The sequence below is a fragment of the Physeter macrocephalus genome, chromosome 14 (genome assembly GCF_002837175.3).
Source record: "Physeter macrocephalus isolate SW-GA chromosome 14, ASM283717v5, whole genome shotgun sequence".
Classification (NCBI taxonomy): Eukaryota; Metazoa; Chordata; class Mammalia; order Artiodactyla; family Physeteridae; genus Physeter; species Physeter macrocephalus.
The window spans coordinates 124,614,740-124,635,720 of record NC_041227.1 but is presented as its reverse complement, the minus strand read 5'-3'; the positions used below and the strand labels follow the sequence as shown (position 1 = coordinate 124,635,720).

The window sequence follows — 20,981 nt, the reverse complement described above, 5'->3', positions numbered from 1 at the left end:
GGGATCTGCTGACTGCCACTGCAGCTCTGCGTGTTCTCGAATTTCATATAAATGGAAACACAACATATAACCTTTAACTTAACACATGCTTTTGAGATGTCACTGAGAATATCAGTAATTGGTTCTTTTCTCGCGAGTAGTAGCCCACTGTGTGGACAGACCTCAAGCTGTTTCTGCACTTATGCGTTGATGGACATTTGGGTCACTCCCAGTTTTGGACTACACTCCCCGCCCCCCACCGCCCCCTTATCCGAGGCTTTGCTTTCTGCAGTTTCAGTTATCTGTGGTAAACTGCAGTCCAAAAATATTACATGGAAAATTCCAGAAATTAACAATTCGTGGGTTTTAAATTGTGCACTGTTCTTAGTAGCGTGATGAAATCTTGCGCCGTCCCACCTGGGACGTGCGTCATCCCTTCATCCAGCGTATCCCACCTGTTAGTCAGTTAGTAGCCGTTGTCGTTATCAGATCGACCGTTCAGATATCACAGTGCTTGTGTTCAAGCAACTCTTATTTTACTTAATAATGGTCCCAGAGCACAAGAGTAGTATGCTGGCAGCTCGGATATTCTCTTACTGTGCCTAATTTATAAACTTTATCATAGGTAGGTATGTATAGGAAAAGACAGTATATATGGGGTTTGATACTATCCACAGTTTCAGGCATCCACTCGGGTGTTGGAGAGTATCCCCTGTGGATAAAGGTGGGACTACTGTATTACAAATAAAGCTGTTAGGAACATTTGGAGACAAGTCTTTGTGTGAATATAAGTTTTTATTTGTTTTGTGTAGGGATAAGATTACTGGGTCGTATGGTAGGTGTATGTTTAACTTTTTAAGAAACTGTCAAGCTGTTTTCCAAAGTGGCTGAACCATTTTGCAACCCTACTAGCAATTTCTATGATAGTTCTGGTAGCTTTAAATCCTTACCACTACTTGGTATTGCCAGTCTTTTCAGTTTTATCCATCCTGGTGGGTGTGTAGTAGAATCTTACTGTGGTTTTAGGGACTTATGATGTGGAGCGTCTTTTCACATGCTTATTTGTCATTTATGCCTCCTCTTCGGTGAGGTGAAGTGTCTATTTAAACCTTAAACACATTTTAAATTGGGTTGTCTTATCACTGAGTCGTATCAATTCTTTATATATTCTGGCTACGAGTCCTTTAGCGGATACACAACTTGCAAATTGTTTGGAATGAAAAACATGCCTTTTCATTTCCTTAACAGTGTCTTCTGAAAAGCAAAGATTTTGAGTTTGGAAAAAGCTCAATTTTCCATACTTTTGGTGTCACATCTAAGAAATCTTTGCTTAACCTAAACTCACAAAGATTTTCTACTGCATAGAAATTTATAGAATTTTGTAGTTTTAGCTCTTATATTTAGGTCTATTATCTAATGTGAGTTAATTTTGTGTATGGCGGGAGATGAGGGTTTCAGTCATTTATTTCCATATAGAATAGAGTTGTTCCCACCACTACTTATGGAAAGACAATCTTTTTCCCACTGAATTACCCTGGCATCTTTGTCAAAAATCAGTTGACCACACACCTATGGGTTTATTTCTGGACTCTCTTCTGTTCTCCTGACTTTATATATCTATTCTTCTTATGGCACTAATACATTTTGATGACTTAACAGCCTTACGTTAAGGCTCGAAGTCAGATGGTATCAGTCCTTCAACTTTGTTTCCCTTCCTCAAAATTTGAGTCTTTCTACCCATGAAGACAGCATATTCTTTGATTTATTTGGGTCTTCTTTGGTATCTTTCATCAGTGTTCTATAGTTTCAGCATATAGATCTTGAACATATTTTGTTAGATTTATATCTAGCTATTTCATGTTTTCCGGTGCTATTATAAATGACGCTGTTTTAAAAATTTTCCATTTCCAACTGCTCACTGCAGCTGCACAGAAACAAAATTAATTTCTGTATTTGAACTGTGTATCCTTCAGCTCTGCTAAAGTCAGCTGTTAGTTCTTTTTTGAAGAGTCCTTAGGGTTTTCCTATCTAGTTGATCTTGTCCTTGGTGAATAAAGACTGTTTTACTCTTTCTTTTCCAATCTTAAGACTTTTCTTTTTCCTGCCTAATTGCACTGTCTGGGACTGCGCATAGGACAGAGGGTGAATGAAAGTAATGAGCACAATGCCGGTTCCCTGGTTTGATCACTGAGCTGTGGTTATGTGAGAGGCTGTCACTGGACAAAATTACATGCAGGGAACACAGCAACACTATTCTAGTTTGGCAACTTCTTTGTGGTTTAAAATGACTTTAAAATAAAAAGTGGTGGGGGAAAAAGGTGGTGAAAGCTGACTTTCTTGCCTTGTTCCCAGCCTTCGAAGCAAAGTCTCTCACCATGAAGTATGATGTTAGCTGCAGGTTTTTCACAGATGACATTTACCAGCTTAAAGAAGTTCCTTTTATTTCTAGTTTGCTAAGGGTTTCTTTGCTTATTTGTTTTTAAATCGTGAATGGGTACTGGATTTTGTCAAATGTTTTTTCTGTATCTTTTGAGATTATCATACGTTTTTTCGTTTTTTATCTGTTAATATGGTGAATTACGTGGATTTTAGAATATTAAAGCAACCTTGCATTCCGGGAATAAATCACACTGTCATGAAGTATTTTCATTTTTATATGATGCTGTATTCAACTGGCTAAATGTTTGCCCAGGATTTTTGGCTCTATGTTCATGAGTGACACTGGTCTATATTTTTCTTTTCTCATATTTGTCTGGTTTTGGTATCAGGGTAATGGTGCCCTCACAGAATGAGTTGGGAAGTGTTCCCAATTCCCAAAATCATGGAAGATTTTGTGTTGGATCGTTATGATTTCTTCCTTAAATGGTTGGTGCAATTTACCAGTAAAGCCAGTTGCCCTTGGAATTTTCTTTGTGTGAAGGTATTTTATTTCCACTTCACCCAAATCTTTTAACAATTTTATTAAGGTATAATTTACCTTGAAATTTACCAATTTAAAGTGCAAAAGAAGACAGGATTAACATTTGTAAAGAAACTAATCTCATTTTCTTTCACCCAGTTCTGAGATGACTTTGGGAAATTTCTTTGTGCTAGTGCATCTCAGGCGTGAGTGGCAGGCAGGCACGAGTCACTGCGAGTCCAGTGTACAGCGGTTACTTAAAGACACAGTCAAGAGCCGATTTTCCGTGCCTTCCTCCTCTGTGTGCAGCTCCTCGTCCTGTTCCCGCCTCAGCCCCATGCACTCTGGCTCCCCGCCGACCGCCCCGGAACTGTTCTCACAAGGATCGCCAAGAACACCATGTCTTCCTTGTTGCTCGGCCCGTGGACACGCTCAACCTTCTTACTTACCTCCTGCAGAGTCTGACAGAAGGGACGAAGGAGGATGGGCACACTGCCACTTGACCCCGTGCTCCCCTGGTGTCCTCACCAGTCCCTTCCTTCCGTGCACCTGAGGCTTCTTCTTACAACTTCTTGGGGCCCCGCGTGTCCTGCAGAACGATCTCATTCTTTCCTGCAGACTCATCAGACTCCCTAATGACACCTGGACCAGTCTAGACCTCTCGGCGGGGCCCACCTCACTACGAGTCTTCCGGCACCTCCAACAAAATGGGTGAGCAGGTGCTAAGGAAGAGTCAGGTAATTTTCTACTCCCCTCTGTGAATGGATTCACTTACTGTTCAGGACAGCTCTGTGAAGTAGCTCCATTATCATCGTCCTTTCACAGTTGAGGAAGTCGAAGGACAGAGAGGTTAGATGATCTACCCACGGTCATACTGCTGGGAAGTGTCAGAGCCAGGACTGGAACCCGGGAGTGACTCAGAGACTATACATTGTTTCTTTAGGTAAGAAGTGGGTTTATTCAGAGAGAAACACACTCCACAGACAGAGTGTGGGCCATTTCAGAAGGTGAGAGTAGGCTCAGAGCCTATATTCTTTTTTTTTTTTTTAGTATTTATTTATTCATTTCTTTGGCTGTGCTGGGTTTTAGTTGTGGCACGCGGCATCTTTGTTGCTGCGTTGCAGGATCTTAGTTGCGTTATGTGGGATCTAGTTCCCTGACCAGGGATTGAACCTGGGCCCCCTGCATTGGGAGCGTAAAGTCTTAAGCACTGGACTACCGGGCAAGTCCCAGAGCCTATATTCTTTTTTCTTTTTTTTTTTTTTTTTTTTTTTTTTTTTTTTTGTGGTACGCGGGCCTCTCACTGTTGTGGCCTCTCCCGCTGCGGAGCACAGGCTCCGGACGCGCAGGCTCAGCGGCCACGGCTCACGGGCCCAGCCGCTCCGCAGCACGTGGGATCTTCCCGGACCGGGGCACGAACCCGTGTCCCCTGCATCAGCAGGCAGATTCTCAACCACTGCGCCACCAGGGAAGCCCCAGAGCCTATATTCTTAACCACTCTGACCAAAAGAGCACCTTCAGACTTGCAGAAAAGTTGGACTGGATGATTCAGTTTCCAAAAAGTCTCCTCGTCTGCAAAGGTCCATGGGTCCCTATCCTGTGAACTCCTACAGCACATCAGCCGTCCTGTGTCAAGAAAGCTTCTGGCTTGTTCCTTGCCAGGACCCCCTCTTCACTCCCACAGGGAGCGCACCCTTCACTGAGCCCCTGTGTGAATCAGCTCTCATATCCCCTGGGGCAGCGCCAAAAGCCAACACAGACCAGGAGGCAAAGAGAATACACTTTATTGTTTCCAAAACAATGGCTCCACTAGGAAGGAACACAATCATTATGCTTACAGCAGCGAATATAGGGGGGAAAGGCTAGCTTTAAAATATCTGAAAATCACTGTGTGACAATGGTGCTTCCAGGCACCTGAGTCTTGGACCTCAACTCAGTGACTGTCCCCAGTCCTCCAATCTTCCTAATTCCATCTTTGTATTTTTAATATCACACAGCCCTGATGTCATTCATGGATGTTTATCAAGGAGGTGTGTCAGGGAGCCCAGCTGGGCAAAGTCAGAAAAGACTTGGGCCTTCAGACTGTGTCCAGTGGGAGCTGAGCTCTAGAGAAACATGTCACGTTCAAAGGTTTGTTTTCTGTTCTTTTGCTATTTGTTTTACAGTGGAAGAAACAGACAACCAGCACAAGAATGAGGGATCCTTCCTGGGTTCCCTCCAAGCATCTGTATTAAAGTTTCAAAGCAGGAAAAGTCTGTGAGACAGGGGGTCCACACAGTAACAGCCAGAGCCTAAAACACGGCCCTTCCCGGCCATCACGAACCCTACATTCTCCTGAGGGGTGAGGTAGCTTCCGGGCGAGGGGCGCCGTGGGCTGATGGCAACGGCCCTTCTAGGCTCTGGTTCTGGCTGACCTCTGTCCCAAACCCTCCGCCTTTACCCTGGAGCGTGGAGAAGAGGCCACGGGTACTGAGACACACCAAGGTTTCTGTGAAGAGCTTCCAGGAAGAAGAGGCTGAGGCGAAATAAAAGGCTAGGACAGAAACCACAGGGCCAGGCAGGCCTCGCCCACAGCCTCCAGGGTAAGGGAGCCCCAGTGCCTGGGGCAGGGTGTAGGCTCGCCAGAACCCAGGGCCCCACTTGACTCAGGAAATACAAATTCAAGTCATTCATGGAAGTCTTTAAAGGAGTGGCAATTTCTGATAATTGCCAGAAAACAGCAATGTATCCTTATCCTTATCTTTGTATCCTTTGACCAAGGACTTGAAAAGCTTGAAAACTTGCCTGACCAACTGTAACTGCTTAATTACCATTTCCTTCACCGCTGGGAATGAATTTGTTAACTACAAGACTTTGTTCTGATAAGATTTGCCAATTCCATTTTTTAAGAAAGGAAATTACTTTAATTAATATAAGTTAATAATGAAAACTTCAAAGTGCTACACAGCCGCAGAATTTTCCTGAAGGCAGAAAACGGGGTCGGTCACTTGAACGGAGAAGTTTGATGGGGGGGCAGATGGTGGGTCTGCGTCCCCTCTTGCAGCCCTTGGGCACCTGCAGCGTTCCCGGAGGCCTGCCCTCGCTCTCACAGCCCTGTGATGTCCTGTAGCGTAAACAGGTTCTTTTCCAGGGGTCTGGAGGGGTGGGTTTAATGCCCGAGGTTCACTAGAAAGGAAGAGAAGGGGGCGGCCCAGGAGCACCTAGCTGGCAGGCCTGCTTCAGACTCACTGCTGTGTTCCCGGAGGGGACACAGTGCTTGACACACAGTAGGAGCTCAAGAAATATTTATTGAACAAAGGAAGAAATGGAGAGAAAAGAAAGGTAGGTCAGATGGAAGAAACGGCTGAGTCAGAGGATGGGCCCCAAATTAAGATGCCTGCAATGACTAGCTTATAGCACCAGATGGCAGTGCGGGGAAATGTCCGGCCTGCAGTCCCAGGACCCCCGCCCCTTCCCCTCCGAGAAGCCACATCTCAGGCTGGGACAGAGCTCCCAATTCTGGAAATCTCTAAACCAGGCATACACCTCAGAGTTCCGAGGGAAAAAAAAAAAGCAAAACTAAACATCACATAAAAGTCCAGTCCTCGGGTTTTTATAAAATTTGAGTCCTGACGTAGCTTAAAACCGTCCACCCCCCAGCCTTGCTCATCGTCGTGACTTTTCCCAGTTTAAATGAACTCTATGCCCTCGTACTTCACACTCCCGATCTTGGTCTCGGGCAGGAGGAAGCGTCCGTCGAGCGTGAAGGCCATGATATAGGTGGCGATCTGGCCGCTGTCCTCCTCGGACTTGAGGGCCACGATGAGCTGGTCATCGGTGTTGGGGATGAACTTGAAGGAGGAGAAGCCGTGCGTGGGGACCGCCTCCCCCACGCGCCGGACGGAGATGTCGCCGAAGTCCTGGGCGGCGCTCAGCAGCAGGTTGGCGCCCCTGCGCTCGTCATCTTTCTCGCTGTAGCGCTCGTGGCTGGCGCGGCGCGGCAGGAAGAACCAGCGCTGCAGTGTGTCGCTCCAGCAGGCAGACTCGTGGATGAGGTAGCCTGGGGACACACAGACCGGTCACCGCCCGCCCTCCCCAGAGCCAGGGCGGCCTCGCCCCTGCACGCACACCCGCGAGCGGCCCGGCGCCGGAGCAGCATCACCGTCATCTTTTCTTTAGGTTTCCATGTGCTTTTGTCCCCACCTGTCCAGAGTGACTGAGCCCGGGACAGCAGCACAGAGCCCGCGGGGCCGCGCTGAGTCTCTGCTGCGCCAGTCTCTGGCCACCCTTCCTCGCCGGCTTCCCCAGCACTGCCGAGTAGCCGTGGCTGCGAGGTCTGTCTGTATTTCGCCTCCTTGGTGCTACTCAAGTGGTGCAAAGGAGAGCGCCAGGGGGAGAGGCACGGGGAACACGCAGGTCCGATCTGTGAAGATGGATCAGGGCGGGTGGGGAGAGGCTGCCTCGAAGCAGAAAAGTATGGGAAGTGAGCCTATCTGGGCGCGAAGCCATGTCCTCAGTCACGTGCCCCAGGCCTAGAGGCGACCAGGCCGCTCTAAGCACCACCACTCCCCACTACAAACCATGACTCTTGGAAACGAGGGCAAAGAAGCAAAGCTCTGTGCACCTGCTCCCACCACGTCAGATGCGAGGCCTGACCCCAGGGTGGCGGCCGGGAGGACGCTGTAGACGGGGCTGCCGTCTGAGCCTGCCGGGCCGTCTGTCTGGGTGAGTCGGGGTGAGAGAAAAAATGTCTCATTGGCCCCTGAAGCCAGTGGCCTGGTGGGAGCAAGCGTCAGAGACAGCCGGATCGTCAAACAAGCAAGAAGCGAAGCCCACGCTCGGCAAGCACCACGTGGAGCCCGCACGCTCGCAGCCGCCCATGTGCGTAGCGCCCGCGCGCGGGCCTGGCTCTCACCTGGCGGCCGGATCCCAGCAGCGGCCCGCAGGGCGTTGTAGCTGGACACCCAGCTCTCGTGGTCCACGCTGCCCCTGCAGCCCACCACCTTCACCCACTCCGGGTTCTCGTTCAGCACCTCCCCCGTGGCGGTGGTCCACTCCTTGCCCAGGCCGCCCACATACAGGTGCTCGTCCTTGACAGCCAGCCACTCGGCTTTGAAGCCTGGGGACAGGGAGACAGGGGGCGGGCCTGAGGCGACGGCCGGCCCTCTGCTGACCTGGCCCGTGCGTCTGGTCAGGCAAGAGCAGAGAGCCCTCTGGGTCCGCAGCCTTGGGTGTCAGAGGTCACTCGGGGCGGCGATAAGAGAGCAGAGGCCAGGCCAGCCTGCTGGGAGCTCCACCCCAGAGGGGAGGAGGTCGGGATCCTCTCCTTAGCGCTGACCCCACGGCGTTCACGGGGTGCAGACGGGCGCCACCTCTGCCTGCTGCCTCCCCCTTCTCTCTCCCGGCCCTCTGGAGCCCCCGCATCTTCCCCCCAAACTCACCCCAGAAACCCTGCTGGGACCACCCGCCTCACATCCCACGTGAACCCTCCTGCGCCCTGCACAGCCAGAAAGGCCCACCCTCCACTCACAGATCTCCGCGGACCCCAAGCTCCCTGTTTCTCGAGCTGTCAGCCCCAACTCAGACTACGCCCAATCCTAGGAAAGTGTAGGGAAGTGTCAGTCACACAGAACGCGCCTGCGGTCCTTGAGGCCACACCTGACACATCCCCGAGTCAACTATGTGCCAGCGGCCAGAGCTAAGTGGGGCTTGGCATGGGGGCTCACGGTAGCCACGCCGAACAGTGTTTGTTTTTTTAGACGGATTTACTTACTATGAGCTTAGTTTTGAAGGCTCTGTGGGTGCTTTGTTCTCCTAGCATATTCTCACCTGTTCCTAAACCGTGTTCTAAATTGTGCTTGCTTCCCAAATGTTTTGCAAATTTCCTGCCAGCCCGAGGAGCTGGGGCTGCAACCCTCCCTGCAAGATGCTTCTCTGCAGGTGGCTCTGGATGACGGACCACAGGGCAACCCTGAGCTCCCTTTATCCTGTTTTCCTCCCGATCCAAAGGGCAAACAGAGCTACTGGATGGTGCCCTACATGCCCTGACAGCCTGAGGCAGGAAGCAGACAACCAATGCTTTCAATAAAACGGTGGCTGAGATAGTCCCTGCCAACCTGCCCAGCCTTGGGCAAACTTGGGAGAGATTTTTATCACCAGGAGAGGGGGAGGAAGAGGGGGAGGGGGAGGGCCTGGCAGCGCGCCCAGTGAGTTAATGCGATTCCTCCTTTGCCTCAGGCGCCTGCCATGGAGTTTGGCTTTCTAGAAGGTGCGGACCCACCCGAGGGCACAGGTACATGCAGAAGTTGGTGTCAACTCTCCTGCCGCCCTGTCCGAAGGCTCTGGGCACGCGGGCTCCCTCTCGCAGCTCTCCTATCTACCTGCTGGCAAACAGCAGAGCAGTGGGGCACAGCCGATGCCAGAGGTCAGACTCCGCTCAGGGGGTGGGGGGCGGTCACTGCTGCTCACACAGACCTTCCTTCTGCTGGGTTTTCAGAAAGGAGACGTTCGCTTTTTAATAAAGTCTTGGTTCAAAATGAGAAAATCTGACGCCCCGGCTTTAAAGGTGAGGCACGTGGAGGGTGCAGTCCCAGCGCGCTCTCAAGATGCCGTTTGGGACGCAGAAAGGGGCTGGTTCCTGGGGGCAGTGAGAGCAGCAGCGGCGAGCCCAGCCCTCCTCCTGGAGAGGCCCCGCCTCCTGGAGAGGCCCCGCCTCCCCCGCAGGCCCCCAGCGGAAGCTGGCACTCCTGGACACAGCTTCCGTCTGAGGTCTCGGAGGCTTCTGCTCAGGCTCTGGGGGCCGCCGGTCAGAGGCAGGGAGGAGACTAGATCTCCCTGACGTCCCCTCCCTCTGGACCCGTGACTGCTTCACTGCACACATGTGCAAACCAAGCCAGCTGAGGGTGACCCAGGACCTGTCCTCTAGCACCGCAACAAGCCCAGGGGACAGATGGCCTGACTGACCTTTCCCCACGGTTCCGTCGCCGTCGGACAGGATCACCCAGGGCACGGCCTTGGAGCCTTCGATCTGGTAGACAACGCCTGTCCGGTCGTCCACGGAGTAGAGCTTCCCATTGAAGACAATCAGATCCGACAGCTCCATGCCCCGCCCCTTTTCTGCCAGGTGGGACTCCAGGACCTCACGGCCTTGGTCCCACTCCACGGCCACCCTGTCCCCACTGTCTGACAGGGTCAGATAGCCCTTCTTCAGGTAACTGACCCAGGTGTTTTCCTCTTGGGCCCTTGACTCCGTGTCCAGGTCGGCAATGACGGCGATTCTGTACCGAGTCCCGCCGGGGGTCCTCTGGGGGGCTGATAGGGGATAGGTGTCATTGTACCGGTCAGCAGGTGGCTGGCCGAGCCTCCAGTTGTGGGCATTGGGCACAGGGGGCCGGCCAGGAGGAGGGCGGTGGGCGTAGAGCAGCCAGAGGACAGCGGCACCCACGAAGGACGGCAGGATCACCTTCCAGCGGGGGCGGAAGCGGGGGTCTGCGGCCTTGGTCATGGACGCCAGCACGGGAAGGCCCCCCACACTGATCCGGAGGGAGTGCATAGACTCATTCCATTCCAGGGGATCGGAGGGCTGGACAGGCATCAGACTGAAGGGCAGGCGGGACCTGCAACCCAGGGGAAAAGGAGAGAGGTCAGCGACCTGCCAGGCACAGCGCTTCCCACTTACGTGAGGGCACACGGTCTGAGGCCGCCTCAACCAGGGTAAACAGCACTGCCGTGACTCTGTGCCATTACTACTTCCTTGGCTTAAGTAAACCCCGACTCTAGCAGTATCTGTGTTTATTCTTATTCAGCAAGAAGAAAAGTCTTTCCAAAGCAATGTTATTCCATCTCCTCTATCCCAGCTGGCAAGACAGAAAGCTCCGTGAGAGAAGGTTCCGTGCTTTGCAATCTTGCGGGAGGGGCAGCACGTGCTGGGGGGTGGGGTAGGGGTTGGGCAGGACAGGGTAACAGAGAGAGTACAGGTCTGTATTTTAATCCAAGATCACCTCAGCCGAGAAGCCCTCCCTGATGGCTCTGCTCCCACGGTACCCTACATCCCCTTCCTTGGCATCTGTCACCACCTGACATCATGTTATAGTTATCAGTTTGTTCACCTGTGTCCCCAACTCCTAAAACAGTGTACAGTGCAGATGCGTGCTCACTGAGTGAGCTTTTACTTCCTCCTGGGTTAGGTTTCTGTAATATTCAAATATAAGTATAAAACACATTCAATCCAAACAAAAATAGTTCTGGTTTTGGCAACCTCCGTCCCCTGGCGTCTTTCTGTAATGCAAATGGCTGAGGGACCAGAGTCTGATGGGCACTCGCAGCCTGGAGCCCAGCATGTCAGCGAGTCAGCTCCAAGGACAGCGTGGCTCGCCACGGCCCATTTCCTGGGCGCAGCTCGAGGCACAGCTCCAGAGCTGGTCGTAGCGGCCAGGAACAGCAGCTCTTGTCCCCAGCACAGACCGCGCAGCTCAGCAAGGCCACAGCGGCACCAGGACGGGGCTGTCTCCGGGGCGGAATCAGCAGAACGCCAGCCCTCGGCCGCTCTGTCTCGGCCTTCAGCTGTAACTCAGTAGGTCTCAGCCTGAGAAACTTCCCTCAGGCCATGGAGCATTTCTGCCTTGGCCCCCAAAACCACCAACGGTGTGACTTTCCGTGCAGAAGCTCCTCCCTCCACCAGGCAGCAGCTGGGAAGGGTGTGGGGACTCACGGGGATCTGGCGGCTCTGTGCCACCCCCCACCCTTTGCCCCCCAAATGCAGAGCATGCGGCCCCGCTCCTAGGATGGCAAATCACGGCAACAGGTCCACATGGAAGCCAGGGCTTCCCCTTCCCTTGCTTTTTGGACATTCTTAGGTTTCGGCCACAAGGTCAAGTGCAGAAAAGTGACTTCTAAGGAGGAAGCAAGACGCGTGGGGCCCTGCAGAACGGCCTCGGAGCCTTCCTCTCCTTCCCTGGGCACTGGCCCCCAGCTCCCCTCCTGGGAGAGGGCTCCCTCCTCCCCCAGGAAGCAGCCCCCCAAGTTGCCATGGAGCCGCAAGCTGGTCACTGAGGACTCCGCAGGAGAAACAGGAGTCCCAGCCCCTCCTCTGGTCTCGCCAAACGGAGGCTTCAAAAGCACAGCCAGGTCAAAGCTGCCCTGTGTCCACGTCCAGCCCAGCGTCACCACTGAGCTCTCAACTCCTGCATCTCACCTCCTAGTCGGGAATTCTGCCCGGATTTCTAACATGCATTCGCTCACAAATCCTCCCCCCCAGGAACAGAGGTGGTGATGGAGGACGGCCATAATTGCAGTTGCCCCGGTCAAAACTTTCATCGAAACCTTGGGAGATGGAACTTTCCACCTGAACATACTTCGACAGTAAGTTATGAACCACCACCACCTTGAAAAGCCTAGGCACAGCCCTGGCTCCCCTCCTCCGCAGCACCTGCTCCACCAGCAGGCCCTAGCGATCCGGCCACCTGTCTCCTCCCCATCGGCTCCCGTCTGCTCTCACGGCCCCTTCTCCCTTCTCACAGGCCGCCCTCCAGTCCCTGCTGCCCCTCCCCTCCCTGACAGCCACTGGTGCCCCGCAGCCAGCGACACCTGCTATTCAAGCCAGTCCCTCTGGCCACATCATTCCCTGCTTCGTGAGCAAACCCTCGCTACTTACACGACCCCTGCCAGCCTTCAACCCTCCCCAGCGACTGGCCATGCCAGCCTCCCTTCTGTCCCGACGCCCCAGCCCTCGTCCCCCAGACAGGGCTTGCCGTCCTCCCGCCCCGGCTCCTGGCTCTTGGCTGTCTCGCTTTCACCTCCTCAGAAGGACTTCCCTGCCCACCCTGTGCCCGCCCATCCTCCACCCCACAGCATCCAGTGCTAAAGGAGTGAAAAATACACCCACTTCCTAAGCAGCCCCTCAGCCTCTTGCCCCTGAGCCCCACCTTAGTTACACGCAAGCCCATGGCCCTGGATCAGTCCCTGATGGCCGAGCTGCCCCCTGGTCACAGAGCTGCAGGTGCAGAGGACACAGTGTCTGCCAGTGAAGATGTGTCACCGTTGTGATGTGGCGTCCTCACTGCCCCGGGTCAACTCGCTCGCCATTCCTGAGTCACTATCCTCACTGTCACCAGTGATCTTGTCCCATCTCCTGCCCACTCGCTCCCAGCAGAGAATCTGAGGCCACCGTCAGCAGCCAGGGGCCAGTGGAGCCCGCCGGCCACCCAGCCCTGGTCCAGGCGGAGCGCCTCCTCCTCCTGCTCAGGCTCGGTTCAGCCATGCCTGCCCTTCTGGTCCCTTCTCACCGCCTGTACTTGCCCAAATCTCCTATCCGAGTCACCGTGCCATCTCCAGATTACACTCTCAGGTACACTGAAAGCGCTCAGTATGTTAGCGGATGAACGGTGAATCCACGAATCTACGAATGAATGGAGAGCCCGCCCCCACCCTGTGACACCTCTGTTCCTCCCCACCTCACCATCCTGGAACAGCATTCACTCTCCCGTCCATGCCAGGGTCTGCCCCCTGCCCCCTGCCCCCGGAGATGGCCCACCGACAGGCCTGCTCCTGGGGCCCAGCCCCGAGATCCCAGCCCATAGGGTGTCTTGTTGCACCTCCTGCCGGCAGGCACGGGGATGTGAGTTGTGACCTGTCTGTGGTCCTCCTCCTGCCTGTCTCTTCTCAGCCCCCAAGGCTGGCTCCTTCCCTGCCACCCACCTCTTCTCCTGAATCCACACCTTCGGAGCCTGAATCTCCCCCGGAAGCTGCCGAGCTTCCTGTGCCCGGAGGACGTTCCCCTCAGCAACGTACTGCTGGCTGAGGGCACTCCCAGCCCTCAGGGGCCATCCTCAGTCAAAACCACTCGCTTCCTCACATCCAGGCAGGTGCCAGGTCCCCTCACCAGTCTGTACCCCAGCTCTGGATTCCCACCCCCACGGCCTCTGCCCTGGTCCTGTCTCACCTTGGCCTCCTGATGACCCAGACCGTCCGGGTCCAACCTGAGTTCTGCCACTTACCGGCCGCATGACCTCAGTCAAGTGCCCTGGCTTCTCTGGGCCTCCGTCTCTCCACGTGTGGACTGTGTATGTGACGTGCTGGTTTCCCAGCACCACGGCCGCTGGCTCAGATGCTGTAGGCCTTGGCGCTGACTGCCTGCCGCTGGCTGGCTGCTTTGTTCCTCACTTTACTAGCACCTTCGCCCACCTGCTGGGTGGGGGGGGGTGCGGCTTTGCAGGCAAAGCTGGCTAGGTGCCGGCCCATCCCTGTAAGCACCAGGCACGGCTGCAGAGTCAGTGACCTGGACAGCCTGCAAAGCTGAGAATATCCACACTCTTTCCCCCGCAGGAACAGATCCCCAGGCCAGACCCTCCCCAATCCATCCTCCACACAACCGACAGAAAGATTTTCCTAAAAAGTGAACCTTTACTAGCCCCCAACGCCTTCCTGCTAAAGGACAAGCTCCTCAGCCTGCAGGGAAAGCCTCATCGCCTCGCGTGCGCTCCCCACGTACAGCATGTTGTCTGCGATCCCACGATCCATGTGCTGAACCCCTGCATGGGATGCCTTCTCCACCCGGCCACACGGAACCACCTAGAAGTCCCTGGCTGTCCCATGAGAGTCATGCCTCCGCTGTCCCTTCCCCCTCCTGTCCTGCATCTATGGTGAAGTGCCCTTCCCCCACCAGTAAGCGTCCCTCCTGCGGCAGGGCTGACACTGGTCCCAGAGGCACCCAGGCCGAATCCCAGAGCCTGTGACTGTCCCCTTCTACGGCAACAGAGACTCTGCAGATGAGAGCAAGTCAAGGACCTTGCGATGGGGAGATTATCCAGGTGGGCCACAAATGCGATGTGTCCTCACGGAAGGGAGACAGAGGGAGATTCGATGACTAAGAAGAGGACCACAGCCAAGAAATGCGGGGGACCCCCAGAAGCTGGAAAGAGGAGAGGACGGATTGCCCCCTGGCGCCTTCAGTGGGAGCGTGGCCTTGCCCACACCATGATTTCAGCCCAGTGAAATGACATTCAAATGGACTTCTGGCCTCCAGAACTACGAGGGCACGTGTTCTTTTCAGCCAACAAGTTTGTAGTGATCTGTCAGGGCAGCCCTAGAAACCAACGCACCCCCGACGTGCCTGCCACGCCTCTGTGTGAGGCCTCTCTCTGGGCAGGGGCTCTGCCATCTGTCTGGCTGCCATCCGGTCCACAGCCTCCCCACTTGACTCTGAGCCCAGGAGCGAAGGGGCTCTGCTCAGTCAGGTTGGCTCCCAAGACCTAAGGACACCTGGGGTTCGATCACCTTTTGTTAAATAAACAATCATTCAACTGCTCTCAGTGACAGGAGAACTCAGGCTGCCTTCCAGAAAATCCCTTTAGCTTCACCACTGGATCAAAGCCCAACCTTGGTCTCCATCTCTCCTTTAGGATCCCAAGGAATTACTTTTATTTTGTAGAAAAGAAAGTTTACAATCACATGCGTTTTCACGCCATGCCACGGTCTGCTGGTTTATCACCTAAAACTGATGGTGAGCTGCCTGTAGTGTCTTGTTGCTGGAGGTCTGGTGCCAAGCGAGAGCTTGCATTTTCATTAAAAAACCAAACCAAACCAAACCAAACCAAACCAAACCACGAGAACCAAGAGAAACGAGCCAGCGCAGGTGAGAGGTGAAATGGACAAAGCCGTTCCCAGTAGGGCCCGGATGACGCTTCTCCCCCTGCCCACGCGCCTCCAGACACTAAGCAGTTTAAACGTCTGCTTTAGCGTAACAAGGAGTTTGTCAGTCCCACCGCGTGCAGCACGGTGGGCTGATTTTGTATAACCCGGGAAACTGGAACCAAGTTGCTGCAGTAAAAAGTCACAGGCTCTTTGACCAGCCAGGCTCGCCTGTTCAGGGGGCCTGCAGCCAAGTCCTCTCCTGCTCAGAAACCCCAGGGGACTGCACCCCTGCTGGCTTCCTTCTCCATCGCCAGCCCCACTGCAACATCCACAGAAAGAAGTCGCTGGTTGTCAAGGGGCAACAACCATCCAGGAGGCTCGAGTCCTAATTTCCTTCCCAGTCCCCTCTCTTTAGGGTGGGTATCAAGAACGGCTCACTGACACTCATGCTTTTCCGGTTTCTGTCGAACCAAAACTTCCTTAGAAAACAGACCTGAAACAGCCAGGTGTGGCACTGGGGTCTGTCCACTTGCCAGTGGGTTCCCAGGCCCAAGGAAGGCGGTACGACCTCTTCCTGCATGTCTGTCCAGGGTGACGCCACCTCCCCACCCCCGAAGCAGGAGCCCCTCTGAGGTCTGGTTACGGTTAAGAACGAGGACGGGTTCCGACACCCCTACCTCCACGGGCCATCCTGGGGCCTTTCGCCACCGGACTTAGCAGGGCTTAGACAAAAGCGGGCGGCAACTCTGGACACAGCTAAGGGCCTCTTTCTGTAGCTTCCTTTAGGAACTGGGGTGTGACAGGTGGCAGGGCAAACAGCTTTAACGACAGCTGCCAGGGCAAAACTCCTCCCCTTCAGGATCTAGGGAGTCAGGAAGAGACAGGAGGCCCCTCCCAGCTCCGTGTCACCCAGAGTGGCGGCCACTCTCCCCCCAGCCTCTCACTCCTGCAGAGCAGCTGCCTTCCCTTCCCTGCCTCGGTCTCTGATCTGAACGGTCCCAGAGAGCGCAGAGGCATCCAGACAGCAGACGGGCCTCACTGCCCAAGGGCACTTCCTGGTTAGAAAGTCAAGAGCTAATCCCGTCGACATCACTGACTCTTCAGGGCTGCAAAGACAGAGGCCAAGGGCTTCAAAGCCGCAGCGAGACAGCATCTCAAAGGATGCGGATGATGTGTCTCAGCTCCTTGAGAACGTGACCTGATTCATGGCATTCTTCTGTTTTGGACTCGCCAAGGCTTACTATTTTGTGCTTGAAAAGTCCATTTCAAATTTGGACAGGGTGGGCAGCAGAAGGGAACCAGGGAGGAAGGAAAAGGTCCCAGTGGTCCAGTATGTCCTTTAGGGACTCCTGAGGTCAGGGCTGACTCTGGGTGCTACCTAACTCTGCATCTCCCCTGACTCCTCTCTTTCTCTGCAAACAGGCATTCACAACCGCTTACTGAATCCAGTTAAATACACTTTGAGATAACTTAGTTTTCAACCCTCTGTCTTGCTTTCAAGTCACTACCCAAGAGGAGTGAATTCGTTTTCTGCTGCTGCTGTAACAAATCACCGCAGACTCGGCAGCTTAAACACCACAAACTTATTTTACAGTCTTGCGGGACAGAAGTCTGACGTGGGTCTCGCTAAAATCAAGGGCTGTGTCCCCTCCTGAGGGGCTGGGGGAGAATCTGCTTCCTGGCCTTTTCCAGCTTCTCATGGCCGTCCACATTTCACGGCCCCCTCCTCCACCTTCAAAGCCAGCAATATTGCATCTCTCTAGCCTTCCTGCCATCATTTCCCTCTGAAGTTCTCCTGTCTCCCTCTTCGACTTTTAAAGACCCTGTGATTACACTGGGACCACCTGAATAATCCAGGATGATTTCCCTATTTAAAGGTTGCCGGTTAACAAGCTTAATTCTATCTGCTACCTTAATCTCCCTTCGTCACGTGATATATTTGTAGATTCTGGGGGGTCAGGGTGGGGACACCTTGGGGGGGCATTATTCTGCCAACCACAAGGAGGGAGACAGGGAAAGAACCTCCAGCTTTTCCCAAGGGGCAGGGCCATTCACACACGGCTCTGTCTCTGGGGCAGGCGGCACAGTGTCAGGATCATCCAGTTTGCAGTTATCCCATCACAGTAGGGCTGCGTGAGCTTCAGCTGTGTCGTTAATGTTATACTTGGAGGATTTTTAGCAAAAAGTTATCTTCCCAGTTGGAAGTGAGGTCCCAAACAAAACCACACATCATTGGGGTTGCCTCCCAGAGAGCCCACAAATATACGGACACAATCACCCCACGATCGACCTGAATCAGGGCTTGCTCCCACAGTGGAGGTGCACATGCAAGAACCCATCTTCTCCCCCACTTTTCTCAGTGGCCAGCATCACTGGGACTCATTCAACCCTTGGGACCCCGTGGAGCCCTTCTGGGTGGGCTCCAACCTCACCCTCACTCTCACACCGCCAGTAACCGTCCGCACACTGCCGTCTGGAGCCCTACTCCGGCCTCATTCCCCACAACCCATTCTGCTGGCTGAGCATGAATGGAAGTAGGGCTCTGCTTCAGAACCTGGAGCTGTGAGTCCCATTTAATGACTGGACTTACTACAGAGAAACAAGTAGGGTTCAAAAAAAAAAAACAAGTGTAGAAAAAGAGAAAACCGAACATCTTCCCAAACAGATTTCTCTATTATCAGGATTATTTTTTCCTAAGTGATCACCTTGGTCTAATGAAAAGGGAAATCAACATAAAAGGCCTTAAAGATCAATATGAAAGTTTTAGATTCCCCTAATGTTGGCATTTAATAAGATCTTTCCAGGAATCTCCACGGTCCAGAGTGTTACTGGAGGGAAAAGAATAATCACTGTCTTTTTTTATTTTTATTTTTCAGTGTCCTAGGTACCATTCCACAAACATCTGAACAATAGAGAAATGACTTCCTTATCATAGTGCAGAGCCATTTCAGGACTCTGGACCACATTCCCAGAGCTGAGATACTCTTGTTTTTGAAGGAGAAAACACTAGGGCATTTATCCACCTACCCCCCGCCCCAACAGCTGCCATGAGGATGGCCACATTGCTGCCGGGGAAGTCCCGAGACTCAGATGAAAGGGGCGTGTGTCTGCAGCAGCCTGCAAATGCTCACCTCAAAGGCCACATTCAGGGAGTGGGGTGGACACAGCCACTCCTCCGGCACCCTGGGTCCCTCCTCCCTGCCTCTGTGGCTCGGGAATGCCTGGCACATGCACAGGGTGCCGTCAGACTGGCATGTAAAAAATCCCTCAAGTACCAACGGCTTAAAGTCTATGATGCTGCTGTGGGCTATGAAAAAGAGGTGTGAACTACATTTGGTGAACATCTTTAGGGGGAAGATAGGAGGCTTCAGCTAACAGAAGGTATCAAACGATCAGATCACATGGTGGCACAAAGTATACTTGCACGCACGGGATTTCCTCCACCACCCTGTGACGTCACGGTGCCTTCTGTGAGCAGATGAGAAATTTGGATGAGAAAAAGAGTGAGAAGACAGAGAATCCTGTCCCCAGACCACTGCAGTGGTCTCGTGACAGCTCCTGAACAAATCTACACTTCCCCTGAGTCCTCTCCCACAGACACTCTCAGGACACAGCCCCCACCAAGTGCAGAGGGAGGAGCCGGCCCGTCAGTGCGCCTCTCAGGCCGAATAGAGGGCTCATTGAGGCCGGCAGGGAGGGGCCCTCCGGGGAGGCTGCTGGTTGCTCTGGGAGGTGCCCCACCATGCCCACAGGCTCAGGCTGGGCTGTTCCACTGAGAGGCCTGTGGGGTGGGGCTGGAGGAGGGCCCACAGCCTAATCCAGGAAGATCTTTCTCAATCAAGCTCCTCAAAGGGAGAGGAGGGAGAGGCTGCAGAGACCTACCCACCCACCCCCCACCCCCCCAGCTCCTGAAGGACTGCAGCACTGGCTTCCTTTTCATAGACCCCCTGTGACCCCACGCTTTTGTCAAGTTTTGGTCCTTACACTGAAGAGCCAGCAAGATTCAGTCGACACCAGGAGATGCGCGCTCCCAAACCTACAATCTGTTGAGAACATGGTAGGAAAAGATGTCAAGCACATACCCCGAGACAGGCAGGCAAAATGGAGCAAGAGTGCTAAGGGACACTGGTCTTCTGGGGGACACTCAGGTGCCTGGGAAAAGATGTGCCCGGCGCAGGTATGACAAAGTGCCAGTCAGAGAGGGGAGGGCTCCCTAACCGGTTAGGACAGGCCCTGCATAGGTCACAGGAGCAGCAATGAAACCACAGGGGGCAAGAGAGGGTTGTTCTCAAGGATAGTTAAGCGTCAGAAAGGGAATGCATCCTTCAGGGTCAGAGGGGGTGATGTCCCACCCTAGTCAGAGCGGGGAGGTGTCCACAAGTCGGGGGTTGGGGCGGGGCGGGGGGAGTCTTGCAAGTCTGAGACGGAGGAGTCCTGCAGTCAGAGCGAGCAGGAGTCCCCCAGGTCAGAAGGGGTTGGAGTGCTGCCGTCAGACGGGGTAGGTATCTCGTAAGTCAGAGTGGGGAGATGTCCCGCAAGTCAGAGGAAGTAAGAGTCTTACAAGTCAGAGGGAGGAGGTGTCCGCCACCAGTCGGGAGAAGAGAACAGTTTCTCAGAGTCAGAGAGAGGCGTCCCACCCCAGTCAGCGAGTCAGGGGGCAGGGGCCCCGCTCAGTCAGATGCGGAGGGAGCCTGCGGGGCCGGGGTCGGAACGCGGCGGGGTCGGAGGCGGCGGCGGCCGCGGGGAGGCCGTCACTCACCCGGTGCGGGCTGGCTCCGGGGCCCGCGGGCGGCGGGGGCTCGCTGCGGTCAGTGCCGGGACCTAGCGAGCGGCCGACTTCCGCCCGGCGTGCTCGCCCCGCCTCCGGGCAACACGCTCCCGGCAGCCTCTGCTCTGCGGCTGCGCGCCGGACGCCGAGCCGGCTGCTGGGAGTTGTAGTTTTCGCTGCTCAGCGAGCCGGTCCGAGAGGAGGAGCCACCGGCCAGGGGATAGACCGGAGGGAGGGGCGCTGGAGTCTGCGCTGCCCACCCGCAGGCCATCTCCGCCGCGTTATTCCGGAACGTTGGCCAAGGCAAAATGGGAAGGGGGTGGGATGAAGGCTATGAGGAAGGGGTTCTCATTCCTCGAGCTGAGATTATAGGACCCCTCGCCTGGAGGCAGAGAAGCGTGGGCCCCTTTCTGCCACCCTCATTCTCAGAGAGGCCCTCTCCTTGGCTCTTCTAATCGGCCACATCGGAATGTTGATCCGTTTCCAAAGCAAAGATCAGATCTACAGGCTGTACTGTCCTGGGAGGTGGAGGGCCCTGGGGATGGGGTGGAGGTTTCGCTGCCACTGGTTGGCGATCAACGAATCCTCTCCCAAATCAGGGTCTCTGATTCATCTCGTTTTGCCAGTCTCCTCCCCAGCCCCGAACTGTTTTAATGGAAGTGTTAAAAGGTATCCTGGCCCTTCACCCCCCAAGTCTGCAATGTGCCTATTTCAGGAATCCTGAAA

The 20,981-nt window shown here is 54.2% G+C and overlaps 1 protein-coding gene across 4 annotated transcripts in view; it reads right to left on the bottom strand.

Moving 5' to 3' along the window:
- Nucleotides 1-20,338, bottom strand: part of CANT1 (calcium activated nucleotidase 1) — a 39,175-nt gene extending 18,837 nt beyond the window's left edge. The window contains exons 1-6 of one of the 4 annotated variants that reach the window (XM_028499477.1): nt 20,247-20,338; nt 19,472-19,530; nt 18,918-18,955; nt 9,821-10,473; nt 7,773-7,976; nt 6,146-6,917 (exon numbers count right to left, since the gene is read on the bottom strand). In XM_028499477.1, coding sequence (XP_028355278.1) covers nt 6,547-6,917; nt 7,773-7,976; nt 9,821-10,451 — 1,206 coding nt within the window. In that variant the 5' untranslated portion in view covers nt 10,452-10,473; nt 18,918-18,955; nt 19,472-19,530; nt 20,247-20,338 and the 3' untranslated portion in view covers nt 6,146-6,546. Of the gene's footprint in view, nt 1-6,145; nt 6,918-7,772; nt 7,977-9,771; nt 9,777-9,820; nt 10,474-18,917; nt 18,956-19,471; nt 19,531-20,246 lie in introns of those variants that run through there. The other 3 variants (XM_007106694.3, XM_055090051.1, XM_024130476.2) reach the window with 3 other exon arrangements.
- Nucleotides 20,339-20,981: the final 643 nt, after the last annotated feature.